At 40.6% G+C, this 12948-nt stretch overlaps 1 protein-coding gene across 1 annotated transcript in view; it reads left to right on the forward strand.

The window, feature by feature from the left end:
* The window catches only part of utrn (utrophin), a gene marked incomplete in the record, with an annotated part of 177892 nt that overhangs the window by 113442 nt on the left and 51502 nt on the right, over positions 1–12948 (forward strand). Inside the window, 4 exon segments of the mRNA XM_042225838.1 lie at positions 2145–2413; positions 3250–3396; positions 6954–7032; positions 8373–8433. Of these exon segments, the coding sequence (XP_042081772.1) occupies positions 2145–2413; positions 3250–3396; positions 6954–7032; positions 8373–8433 (556 nt within the window).

Below are 12948 nucleotides of genomic sequence, written 5' to 3' on the forward strand. Positions count from 1 at the left end.
TTTTTTTAAATCGTTGTCATTTGGAAATGAGATCGCACATAAGTATGAATCGAGATCGCGATTTTCTAACGATTAATCGTGCAGCCCTACCTTAACCTGTCATCAATCACAAGAATGTCTGCTTTTCAGCCAGTTTGAAGAACCAGAATCTAAGGTCTTATTTGCCTCACTTCTGAGGTTAAAATCATTCAAGCTGTTACCTCTGTTGAAGTTGGTATAAATAGACAAGGAGCTGGGCTTACAAATACACCAACTCATTCAGTATTCCCTCTCTGTCTCTTTTTGGGTGCAGCAGGGAAGTCTTCGTTAGGTCAGCATATTTCCCTTCTAACTAAACCCCTACTGTGTAAATAATTAAACCGACCCAAGGGAATGTGTAGGGGTGTGGCGAGACTTCAGAGCGCAGACGGATAGGCTTGTTGTCTGTGGTCTTTGATGCAGACATCAAAGTGTCATCTCATTGTATACAGTAAATAGATTTTTTTTTAAACGAGCTAATTTAAGATCAGAAGCTGTGCTTGTGGTGTAATGAGAGGATATTGAATGTGTCAGAGTAACACTCTGATAGTGTATTAGTATAGTAATGCTTTGTAAAGACAATCAAACGAGCTTACATTACTTTGCCTGTGTACATCATTCTTCTTTATAAACTACAGACACCATCAGTATCAGCAATGACATGAGGCTTCCTGCAGTGTCAGGCGTTTTTGTATGCTGGGAGCAAGATGAGAAAAAGCGAGATTGCAGAGGTGCAACAGGTGAAGATGGTAATTCAGTGACTACCCTGGAGATAAGACCTAAGAACTCCTGAGAGCTGCTCATCTTTTTTGCAGTTAAAATGATTATCTGGGGAGCAGTTTTCTCCTATACCTGCTCTTTTTTTAAATTTTTTTTATTCCCCCCTCTTCTCTAACCGCATCCTCAGATATGCCACAGTCGTCATGTCTTCTCACCTTCTGACTTCTTAGACTTCTGTCATTTCTTAGACCCTCAGTCTCTCTCTTTTTTTTCCCTGTCTTCCTCTTTGATCAAGCCTTGACTTTAGTTAAAGCTTCAGCGTCCTACCTTCTTTTCTTATTTTTCTGCCCTCCTGTTCTCCTTTGCTCCTCCATTCTCCTCGTGTTGAGTGTCGCTCATTTACCTAGTATGGGATCAAAGCTTTAACTGAAGAAGTGAGGACTCAAAAGCTGAATTCAGGGACAACAGTGAATAGTTCAGCAGGTCGTATTTGTGACTTGAATGCAGCTGAATTTGGCAGATAGCGTGTCAGAGAGCAGGTCAAGGCTGGCGAGAGTGATGGAGAAGAGGCGCGTGTGCAGTTTGGATTAGTTCAGGTTGTTACTGGAAAGAAGTTAGTAGACCTGAGACACAAAGGGACAAAAGAATTAGTTCTAAGGGTCAGAAAATTCTACATATCAGTTCTGACAAGACTGTAGTTTTTCTACCAGGCAGTACAAAGTCAGAAAGAGGATCGAAGGGCTGGGGTTTATATTGTCCTGGAGCTTGATTTGTCGATGGGTGTCAGGTTTGCAGATGAGTCATAGAAGGGTCAGACTTAGACATGAAAGATGTGCAACTACTGAAGGAATGTGCAATAAAAGAAAAAATGATCACAAAGGGCTTATTCAGCTGTATAATTATAGTAAAATTTGCAGATAAATGGCTCGTAGTTCTTCAGAATCTTCTGCCACATCATCTTAGGAAGAGAAAAGAAGAGACTTTAATAACAATTTATACAGGTCTCTTCGGTGTTTTTGTTGTAGAAGTACGTATTTAGAGAACAATAATTAAATGTTGAAGATGGTAAAGGTTGTTTTTAGGAAGCTCTAGCACTGAAACGTCACGAGCATGTGTATTTTTGCAAGTAAAGCAGTGTGGGGGAGCCTGTTTGCAGCGCTGGAAAGAAGTCAAGGACTGTGAAATAAAAGAAAAGATCCAGTTCAGTGCAAGGATGTGAACACATTACAAATGCATTTCTATCATTTCTTCCATTTTATAGAAGTAGTCTTGAAATAAATGCCTTTCATTACCATATTGTGAAGAAATAACTGAACAAAATATGAAATAATAATGAAGGCCATGAGCATTTCTCCACAAAATGGCGTGCTTCTTTATTTCCCGTATTTTCTTTTTTTATCTTTCAGATCTCACACCAGAGGAGAAGGCCCGAGGGTTGGCCCGGGCTATCCGAAAGCAATCTGGTGAAGTGAGGGAGCGGTGGGAGCGTCTGAAAGGGCACGTGGGCGGTTGGCAGAGTCAGGTGGAGCGAGCCTTGGAGCGACTCCAGGAGCTGCAGAGCTCCATGGACCAGCTTGACCTGCGGCTGACTCGGGCAGAGGAGGCCAAAGCTACCTGGCAGCCTGTGGGCGATCTGCTGATCGACTCTCTGCAGGATCACATCGATAGAACCACGGTGAGTCAGAGGGTCAGATTTTTGCTAATGCACCATAACCATCCCTCTTATACTGTCAGATATGCTCAGTTTGAGTGCTGTTTAACAAATCTTGTTGTTTTCTGTTATAAAATCTTTGAAAATCCTGATTTAAAAAAAGAAGAAGAAATGTTTGATGCTTCACATGGTTTCCCTGGTTCTTTATTTACTTTTTGTGTGTGTGTGTTTTTTTTTAAAGAAAGTGCTACTTCATTTGAGGATATATTCAGTAGTCTTGTTTGTTTACACATCATATTTGAGGATGTCTCGTTTTGCCAAGGAGAACCGGCCGAGAAACGAGCAACAAATTTAATTTAACAAGCAAGAAAAATGAGAGCATCTTCTTGTAAACTGTAAACAACAAATGAAAGAGTCGAGAAGCGGAGGACAAAAGGGCACTGAAAATAGCCAAGTCACGATTCACAGCCTGCATGAGGAAATTCAGCTGTTGCACTTATTTCTCTCTCTGCTGCACCTGAGATCTTAATCACCTGAGGTACAGCCAGTCCGGGCACTCGTATTTCTTTATATCCGTGTCATTTAGCGATCCACTTTAGATTAAATGGTCTATTGATAGATTAGATTGCAACCAGAGCAGCACTTGTCTCTAATATGGGAGACGGGTAGGACAGTACACGGAGGAGACTTTTTAAATGCAAATTTTAAAGCTGAAGCTGCAAACTTCATCTCCTGTTAGATTTTAGGTGGTCAAACAAGAAAGGGATAAACAAACAGCAGTCAGCAGTTTGGACTAAAGCATATTTATTTTAGGCTAATCTCACAACTATAATACAAATACGCTATCATCTTTTTCCCAGGCCTTCAGAGAGGAGATTGCCCCGTTGCGTCAGGACGTTCGAATTGTCAATGAGCTTTCTGCTGAGCTGACACCATTGGACATTCAGCTGTCATCCACAGCCTCGAGACAGCTGGACCAGCTCAACATGAGGTGGAAACTTTTGCAGGTACTTTAAATCCCCCTGAAACCGCTACAGATTTCGGAACAGGAATAGGGTTTTTTTTGTGTGTGTGTGTGTGTGTGTGTGTGTGTGTGCGCGCATTTTTTCCTCTATATTTTGTCACAGTTGTCTAAATGACTTCAAAGGAGACTGCGCCGTCTCGATGTTTTTGTTTTTTGTGTCTCCCTCGCTTTTTTTCACTGTATACCAATTTTACTTTGTCAGCTGAACACACGGGGATTTGGAGCCGTCCCTCTCCCTGTTTACTTGTTTTAGTTGAACGCAGCTTTATGTTCAGTGCGACACTTTGTCACTACACATCACTGCCCACTATTCTCGCAGCGCACCGGTCACATCCTTGGCTCTCTGCACGCTTGATAGTCACAGCTAGACAGTCACGAGTGTTTCTCAGAGTTGAACATGTCTCAGACCTTGAGGAGAAGTCGTGAAAAAGTCTCTTAACAAGTTATTACAAGGAGATAGAAGAGGAGTGGGTTTTGAGCATGAGCGCTGGAGTTGTGTTGATATCCTTTAGACAAGTTTCAGTCATTTTTGTATTCTAATTGGGGATTTTTAAACTTAAAGGTGCACTGTTAGTCAGTTTTTAATCTCTAGATTGCTATGCCAAAGTAGCTTTTCTGTCATGTCTCTTAGATTTAGGGTCCTTGGCATTGATACCCAGTGATGCTTGAGATCTGCAGTGGTAGAGTGCGGTGGGACTTGACCTAAGCGGCTAAGAATGGCAGGAGACAGGTGCTGTCCAGTGTAGCGAGTGATTTATTCACCATTTTGTGATCAAACCATATTTACAAAAAGAAGAAGAAGAAGCTCAACTCCATAGTTAACTCAGTTCAAATAAACATAACTGAACTTAAATCAGTGGAAATTAAGGTCAAACTGCACACAGCTACACTGACCTGGTCCTTTCCCCCCCTGAGCACCTGCATTCATCTGCTTAAATAGTCCACTCGCCCCTGGACTATTCCATTCAGTAGGTAAGATGAACATTATCATACTCAAACCTATACTGCTACTCTTTACTAGCAATAAAATCGCTACGATGTAATCAATACATATTGCACCCAATAAATCCATTTCTGTATAAACACAGTCTAAAATTCTCCCCCTTCTTCACCTGGTCTCTTCCTGTGACCTCAGATTAGCTATAAGCTATTAGCTATAAAGCTATAAATACAGGAAAGTAAAGCTATAATTTCCTCCTTTTGTTCCTGGAACACAGGTAAGTAAGGTGAGTTCAAACTACATCAATTAACAGTTGAAATAAATAACATGTTAACTTAACAAACTTGTCAGAATTGATTTAAACCAAGATGTTGTTGTACATATTCTGTAAAAGTGCAAAACATAAACAATAGTAGATGTTTGCCTATTGCATACTACATATGAAATATGGTTAAATCAAAACAAGAATGTTAACTAAGAATATGGACAAATGGTGTTCTCACCCACTTTGTCACATAGAGGAACTGAATACAGGTTAGATGCTCAGCTGTGGACATGAGACAGATGTAGAGTTTTTTTCTAGTGCAATGTTTTTGAAGCTTCCTTTATAATTGAGGCACACAGTGTGGTTGCATTATTCGGGAATTTAAGCAGGAAAAGAAATGTGGCCCCCCTTCCCCGCTAAGCAAAACTGGTTAGCTGTGCTAATTTGTAGCCCTGTGATATTTTTTTTTTTCCAGTGCACTGCACAGATACCCACTAACAGTCTCGTTGCCTGGAATATGACTATAATTTAGATTGTGAGTCAGAGAAGGGCTTAGTTTCATTCTGTCTCTCTCTGTTGTCCGCTCTTTTCATTTCTTTCAGTCTGCAGGACGGCTTCAGCTTCACTAATAAGCCAGATCTGGCTGTGTAGTTTGATGGTTTGCTTTTCATTTCCAGACAGCTACCATCTTCCTTGCTGTGGGAGAGTGAGGATAATAGTCACTAAGTGGCCAAAAAAGAAACTGAGCTACTGGTCTTTCTGTACCCATTTCCAGGATCCCTCTGTGATCTGGCTGACTTAATACCCGAGACTCATGTGCGAGTCTCAGTATTATAGGCTGCCAATACTGTCCAGCTAGTCAGAATGATGGAGCAAAGCAAATCATGTGCGGCAGGGCACAGGTGCAGTGCCTGAGAGGTCAATACACGGCTCTCAAAGGAGCGCGGGAGTAAGAGTCTGAGTGATTGATAACTTAAATGCTTTTCACACACGTTTTTTTTATATTTTTTGTAAGCAAGCTGAAGTAGTAGTAGAGATAATAACATGGAGTAAACAGCAGTGTTTTAGCATTGATTTTGAAAGTATATAAGATTTTATGTTAACACACAAATAGGCACAGTGTGATTCTGGTGCTATGTTACAACTGCACCCAGACAAAACACCACTCTGTCTCTTCTTTCATCTTCCTGGCACTATGACACTATCTTCTCCATCACACATTCACTCTCATTACACTAGTAGCTTAATATTCCCTGAGGGATCAATAAGGTAGTGCGTTCTTATCGTGCCCTATTCATCTCGTATATCTCCCAATCTCGCCTAATCTCTTTCTCTTACTGTCTTTTCATCTTTATATCGGAGGTTTTTATATTTTTTGTAAGCAAGCTGAAGTAGTAGTAGAGATAATAACATGGAGTAAACAGCAGTGTTTTAGCATTGATTTTGAAAGTATATAAGATTTTATGTTAACACACAAATAGGCACAGTGTGATTCTGGTGCTACGTTACGTTTCTGATCTTTGCAGGAGCATGTTTCTGATCGCCCCATATTGATATATATTTGTTGTTTTTGTGGGATTAGCTCAAAAGTAGAGATTTAGGAAACTTAGTGTTCTTGTGTGCTGCCTGATTTAGCTTCTTATGTGTTTCCCCGTTGAGTTTCTCTCTTCATTTTTCAATTAAAAAAAAAAAACCTTCCATTATTTCTCTGTTTCCCATTACAGTCACATATACCATCAAAGTTGAGAATGCACATGGCACACTTCCATGAAATCTGGATAATGGGTTTCCCTCTGGCCCCAGCACCATGTGTCTACACTAGATGGTGGATTTGTGACCTGCAAGTCTATTTTGGTCCACAGTTACCTGTAATTGTCACTGCAGTGATTTGCTATGGGCTTTGAGCTCATTGTGTGCGAGCGTACAGCCGTACTGTGATTGACTGCATCCGGTGTAGATACTTATTAGCTGACACGTGCATGTAAGCACTCAGTTACCTGCTGTTTGTGGGTTTGACATGTGCTCAGCTAATTGAAGCTGCTTTATAATTTCCAGACAATGCTAAATGTCCTGAAATTGACACCAAGTGCCTGTGAGTCGAGTCAAGACGTGATACTGTGTATATGTATACCTCTATTGGAAATACAGTTTCTTGAGTTGGGGTCTTACAGAAAATCCACTTGTAACTTAATTGCACTGAAATTGAATTCTTTCCAACCATGACGCCAAGTCTAGCCACTGTAAAGTTCTGTCTGTGCGAGCAGAGCCTGCCAGCCCACAGCTGACTGTCTCTTCTTTATGTGTGTGTGTGTGTGTGTGTGTGGTCATCATACAGGTGGCAGTGGATGACAGACTGAAGCTCCTTCAAGAAGCCCACAGAGACTTTGGCCCCTCCTCCCAACATTTCCTCTCCAGTGAGTACCGAGCCTATTACTTCTCTAAGGAAATTATAGATTTGGGGTGACTTGGTTTGATTCCACTCAGTTACACAGTTTCACATCGTCCAATTTCTCTCCCATGCCCCGTCTTTTCATCCTCAGCCATATGCTTCGCCGTCACGGATGCTCAGTGGACACGTGCACGCGCATACACATAGCGTGCAGACGCGCCACTTCACTCATGAATAATGCAAGGCTTAATTACAGCTCTGCACTGACTCCTTCCTCTCCCTCCCTCTTTAGAGTGGTCGTTAGCAGAGCATAGAGAGTTAGAGACAAAGCTGGAGAGAAAAGACAAATGCAGGAGCGTGAACATTAAACAGAGCAGCCAGACTCCGGCTCCCTGCGCCTCTGTCGCGCTCTCCCTCGCTCTCTGACTTTCGTCATTTTCTATAATCATACAGCCATTAGTGTTCTCCCCGTTCCACCTGATTTGCTTTGCTGGCTGTCAGACACGGAGACAAAATGGACGGTGTGCGATTCAGAGCAGGTGGCATGCTCAGCCGGCATGCTGTGTCACCAACAGACACGAGTTTACAAAGTAAGCGCTGCTGAGAGCTCAGCAACTGCACCCAGACAAAACACCACTCTGTCTCTTCTTTCATCTTCCTGGCACTATGACACTATCTTCTCCATCACACATTCGCTCTCATTACACTAGTAGCTTAATATTCCCCGAGGGATCAATAAAGTAGTGCGTTCTTATCGTCCCCTATCCATCTCGTATATCTCCCAATCTCGCCTAATCTCTTTCTCTTACTGTCTTTTCATCTTTATATCGGAGTGTAGAGCTGTGTCAAGGAGGAGGGAAAGTGGGAGGGCGATAAATCAAGCAACATTTCTGCTTCTTATTGCTTTTGAGAACATCTCAAGAGTTATATTTGTCTGGTTTTAACACTTTATAAGCTTGTCATTTTTAAGATTTCCCTTGCTTGTCTGTGTTTTTTGTCTTGTTTTGTGCCCCCAGTTTTTTCTCCCTCTATTTAAAAAAAATAAATAAAAATCTTTTCTTTCATGTCCCATTGTCTCCCTCCTCCGGATTTTCTGCCAAGAAAACAATATCCATTTACCCCACCCCCCCCACCCCAATTTCATGCTGTGTGAGAGTCTTCCTTATACATCTAGACTGTGTTATAATGGAAGTGTTACATGTAAAAATTATTTCAAGTCAAGGTCCAAACACTAAATGGATTATTACACTGCTTGGTGGAATTGTGCAGCATTTATTAAGATGGCGTTTGGATTTTAGTTGCCCGACTTTTTGTCTTTCCCCTCATCTCACTGCTCTCTTTATCTTTGTCTCTCTGTGTCTGCAGCATCTGTACAGCTCCCCTGGCAACGTGCAGTTTCTCAGAATAAGGTTCCTTATTACATCAAGTAAGTGGCGAGAAATGGCTTCGATAGCACTCACTGTGCCTGTATAAACTGTATGCATGCGTCTGTCTGTGTGCTGTAGTAGGTTAGAAAAAAATGCTATTTGAAATGGAATGATTGTGTGTGAGTGATTTTTTTTTTTTTTTTAAATGTCTTTTTTTCCAATCAAATTTGAGTTTGCTTTAATTTTTTGCTTTAATTTTCATTCTTGGGATTTCTTTGTCCACTGGTAGTCTCAAGCACCTGAATTTTATTACATGACCTTTTGCGGCATATGACCATAGTAGAATATTTCAAGTCTAGACTGTGCAACTTTGTAAAGTAATCTCCTAAACGACCTCTAAGGCTTTTAAGGGAGTATTTATAGGGCATGACCCTTTTGTAATTTTGCAATAACTTCTTCCTTTTAAACGGTCAGTTCCCCAAAGTTAAGTCCGTGCAAAGTTCATTTGTACTTATCTGAGAATAATGTAGGCAACTGTCTGTTGAAGTGACAGTGAGCAGGCCGGTGCCATGTGTCATGTCTCTTGGACGCTCTACTCAGGCAGCATCATTGTCTAAACCCTTTCAGCAGGTCATCCACAAATCAGAAGGTTGGTGGTTCGACACCTTGGTGATTAAAGCCGATTAGATAGTAGGTGCAGAAAATGACTGGTGTTGACTGATGATAATGGTATGATGGGGTTTGAATGGGTGAACGAGGCATGCTGTATAAAGTGCTGTGAGTGCTCAAGTAGACTATGCATTCACACTCAAGTGATCAGGAGCAACTGCTACTTTTGACCGTCGCATTTTCTGCCTTCAGATTTGGTAGAAAAGTTGAAGTTTGCACATTTATGACATCTTTATTCATCTCAAGGTAGATTCAGATGCGGGCAGTATGGTGCAGACCGAAATGATCTGCATTTTGAAAATGCTGAGAGCTGATTGTGAAACGGCTCATTATTATCGGATCTTTTCAGTTTTTTCTTTTGTGCGTCAGAGCTGTACCTCTTGTGACCTCCGGTAAACACTGCCTGGTCATGGATCTTAGTAGCTCTTTGTTTTTCCTTTGTATTTTCTGTGCATTTTCTTTGTCGTCCAATTAAGAACTTCTTTCTCTCGCGATTGGTTTTTGTCTGTAAATTACCATTCAGGCTGTTTCACCTGCACATTTCACATTCAGTTCAACAGTAGCACTTCCTTTTGAATAGATAATATCTGGCTGAATCCCAGGACTGCTTCCCGTATTCTTCTAACAGTGGCTGTAATGACTTTAGCTTGACATCTCGCTTCCCATTCTAATTTTTTGCCAAATCACTCCAAACTGCAGGTTTTTGCTTAAACGGGCAGAAATGGCGTCCAGGACAGCTTTTCTACTGCTTAGGAGATGTCAGTTTTGAAAGCATAAAGGACCTCATTATCTAAAAAACATCTAACTGTACGTCAGTAAATTGCTGCCTTAACCAGATCTACACTTATTTTTGTGTAGCGGTTAGAAAACTCTATTTCAGCTATCATTTATCAGTTCTGCTGCTCTCTGGTTTCTTTTATAACGCTGTTACTGCCTGTATTTATTTTTAGGATGATAAAGTGGTAGCGTTTTTTCAGGTTGCCCTCCTAAATCATCCTGTGCCCTGAGTGGAAATGTCACCGTCTCAGTTAAAATTGTCAAATGGCCATTTACACAAGGGAAAAACCCCACTTGTTCACTGTCCACAGAACAGTCCACAATAAAAGCTACAGCTATGAAGATTTAAAGATACAGTCATGTTTCGGTAACTAGTTAAATGTCTTCAAAAAAAGTTTGATGAATTCATTTTCCAAAAGATTCTATATTATTAAGTGTGGTCACAATCTCAGCTTGGATAGTTTTATTTTTATGTAGAAAATCTGTCTGTTGTTGTTTATTTAGTGATGCGTTTGTGTGCATATAGGCAGTAATGAAGAAAAACAAAATTTCATAATAATCTTTTTTGCTGGACGGTATTAAGAGGCTTAAGCGTTAAATCATGTTAATAAGACAATGTTTATGTACAGCCTTGTGAATGGTGTCTAAAAGCCTTGTGTTTTTAGAGGAAGAGGCATGTAAAGCCATTTTTAGATTGAATAACAAGACAACACCGTTTTCTGCCTGACTTTCAGTCTCTGACACTATTGTGGAGACATTTTGAACCAATCTTTTTTACAACGTGGCTTCACTTCGTTGAGGTTTGTAGGTATTTGTTTATGCACTGCTCTCTTGGGGTCCCGCCACAGCATTTCAGTCACTATTTAGCTGTCAGCCTCATATTTGTTACACAGAGGAGTTTATGGCTGTGAGGTTCCCTGTGGCTGCCAAACAAGCTCAAATCATCACCCCTCCGCCACCGTGCTTAATAGTTGGTGTGAGGTGTTAGAGCTGGTATGCTGTTTGCCAAACGCATTATAGTCAAAGGGCATTGTTCCAGAAGTCTTGTGCTTTGTTTTTTGTTTTTCAGAGAGGATTTCTCTCTTTATTTTCAAACAATCCATGCTTGTTAAGTTCTTTTCTCTTTGTACTCTCATGAACTTTAACATTTTTAACATTTAAGCTGCCGATTGAGGTCTGTAGTCTGAGATGTAGCTCTTGGGGCATTTCATGGTGTGAATTTGCTGGGATGTCCATACCTGGGAAGTCTGGCATTGTATTCACACAACCACTTTCTCCAGAACATTAAACTGCCAAAGCTTCTGCTTTTATAGAGGTGCTCACACTTACTGGTGATGAGGTGCTGAGGTGCACTTGATTAGCATTTGATTAGCAGCACCTGACTGCTTCTTACCCTCTTAATTTAGATGTCAACAGTAAGGGCGTCTGAAAAAAAATCTTTGTTTTATATGATAGGTCCCCTTTAAAGAGCTAGGTAATGTCTAGACGAAGACAAACATGGGATTTATATATAGAGAGAGGGGAGGGACACCTGCTTCGGGTTTGGGCCTGCATCTTGGCACTAGAAAGGGTTCAGATGTGAAAGCCAGTGACTCGGAGGACAGGCTTTATAACTTTAGTCAACAACAGCCTGTGATCACAGATGTGGCCAGCCAATGAACCTGCGTCCACCCACTCATACAAACACACAAACAAAACACAGGGGTATTTAAGTACCTGGGGCACATAAATAAAGTGTCCCAGGTACTTAAATTTAATAATCGAAATTTTAATCATATACGTAATAATTTAAATATGAATGTTGCAAAAACTTATTTTTACTCAATGATCATCTCTCATATGGACTATTGTTTGACGTCCTGGTCACTTGCTTGTCCAATAACACTTAAAACTATTGAAAACATTTATAAAAGACGTTTAAAACTACTTGACAAAAAACCGACTTCCCACCACCACTGTCATGTGTTAAAAAAACATAAATTACTGAACTTCAATAACTTAGTGAAACTTAAAAGAGTGAGTTTAATATATAATGTCTTACACTCCCTTGCTCCACCACCACTAAAGCAGTTCATTAGGCATAAAGAAAGCTCAGACAGGACCACTCGAGCTACAATCCGAGGAGACTTGTTTATACCCCACAGACGGACAGCATTTGGGCAGAACGTCCTTTCTGTCCAAGGTGGCCATCTGTGGAACAGTTTTCCTCAACCCATTAGAGAATGCTCGACATTCAATTTGTTTAAGGAAAAGGTTAAAAACTGGTTATGGACAAATCAAGTGTGTGATCATGTATGAGTTGTATAGTTTTAATGTTTTATTTGGGAACAGAATGGTGTGTATGTGTAAGTTTGGTGATGGAGTTTTTATTATGAATGAATGATGAATTTTTATGAATTATTATGTCTATTTTTATGCTTAAGGACAACAGATGGAAATTAGCCCTTGGCTATAATCTGGTATGTTTACATTCATGTAATTTTTTTTTTTTTTTTACATTTATGTTCATTAACATGCACTGTCCTAAATAAATAAATAAAGTATTCACAGAAAACTGTACACAGAAATGTATTTAGAGACACAAGCAGTGATATATATTTTTTCTATTTCAAATTGAAGCTAGTCTACAGCAGTATCCTCCTTTCTCACATCCACACATTTGGCCTTGGAGGCAGTTTTAAAATTCCACCTAATTTGTTGTTTGAATTCAAGTCTAAATCCATCTCCAGGACTAATCACAGGTCGCTTTTTGTGCCGTGACATCCTTGGGACATCAGTGCCTCTCTCTGAAACATTCATTTCCCCAAACTCCTCCCCATCTCGTCTCCCATCTCCTTTCATACTCTGCCTCTTTTCTCCGGGCTGACAAAGGGCCTCTGATTAAAACTGTGTCTTTGTCCACCCCCTGTAGCGAGCAGTTCCAGTGACATTTTGTGGGGAAACTGAAATGGCTTCACATAAGTTCAGTGTATTTATTGCATCATGCTGGCAACCTCATATGCTTTCCCATTTCACCACTGGCACCCTCTCGACATTCGAAGAAATCTTTGGTTGTGCTGTCTGTCTGTGTTTGTGTTAGGAGACATTTGGCACTGTGAAATGGTGCCAAACGGTTATGGTGGGGTTGA

This window comes from Haplochromis burtoni, unplaced genomic scaffold (assembly GCF_018398535.1).
Source record: "Haplochromis burtoni strain Fernald_Lab_line unplaced genomic scaffold, NCSU_Asbu1 Contig_8, whole genome shotgun sequence".
NCBI lineage: Eukaryota > Metazoa > Chordata > Actinopteri > Cichliformes > Cichlidae > Haplochromis > Haplochromis burtoni.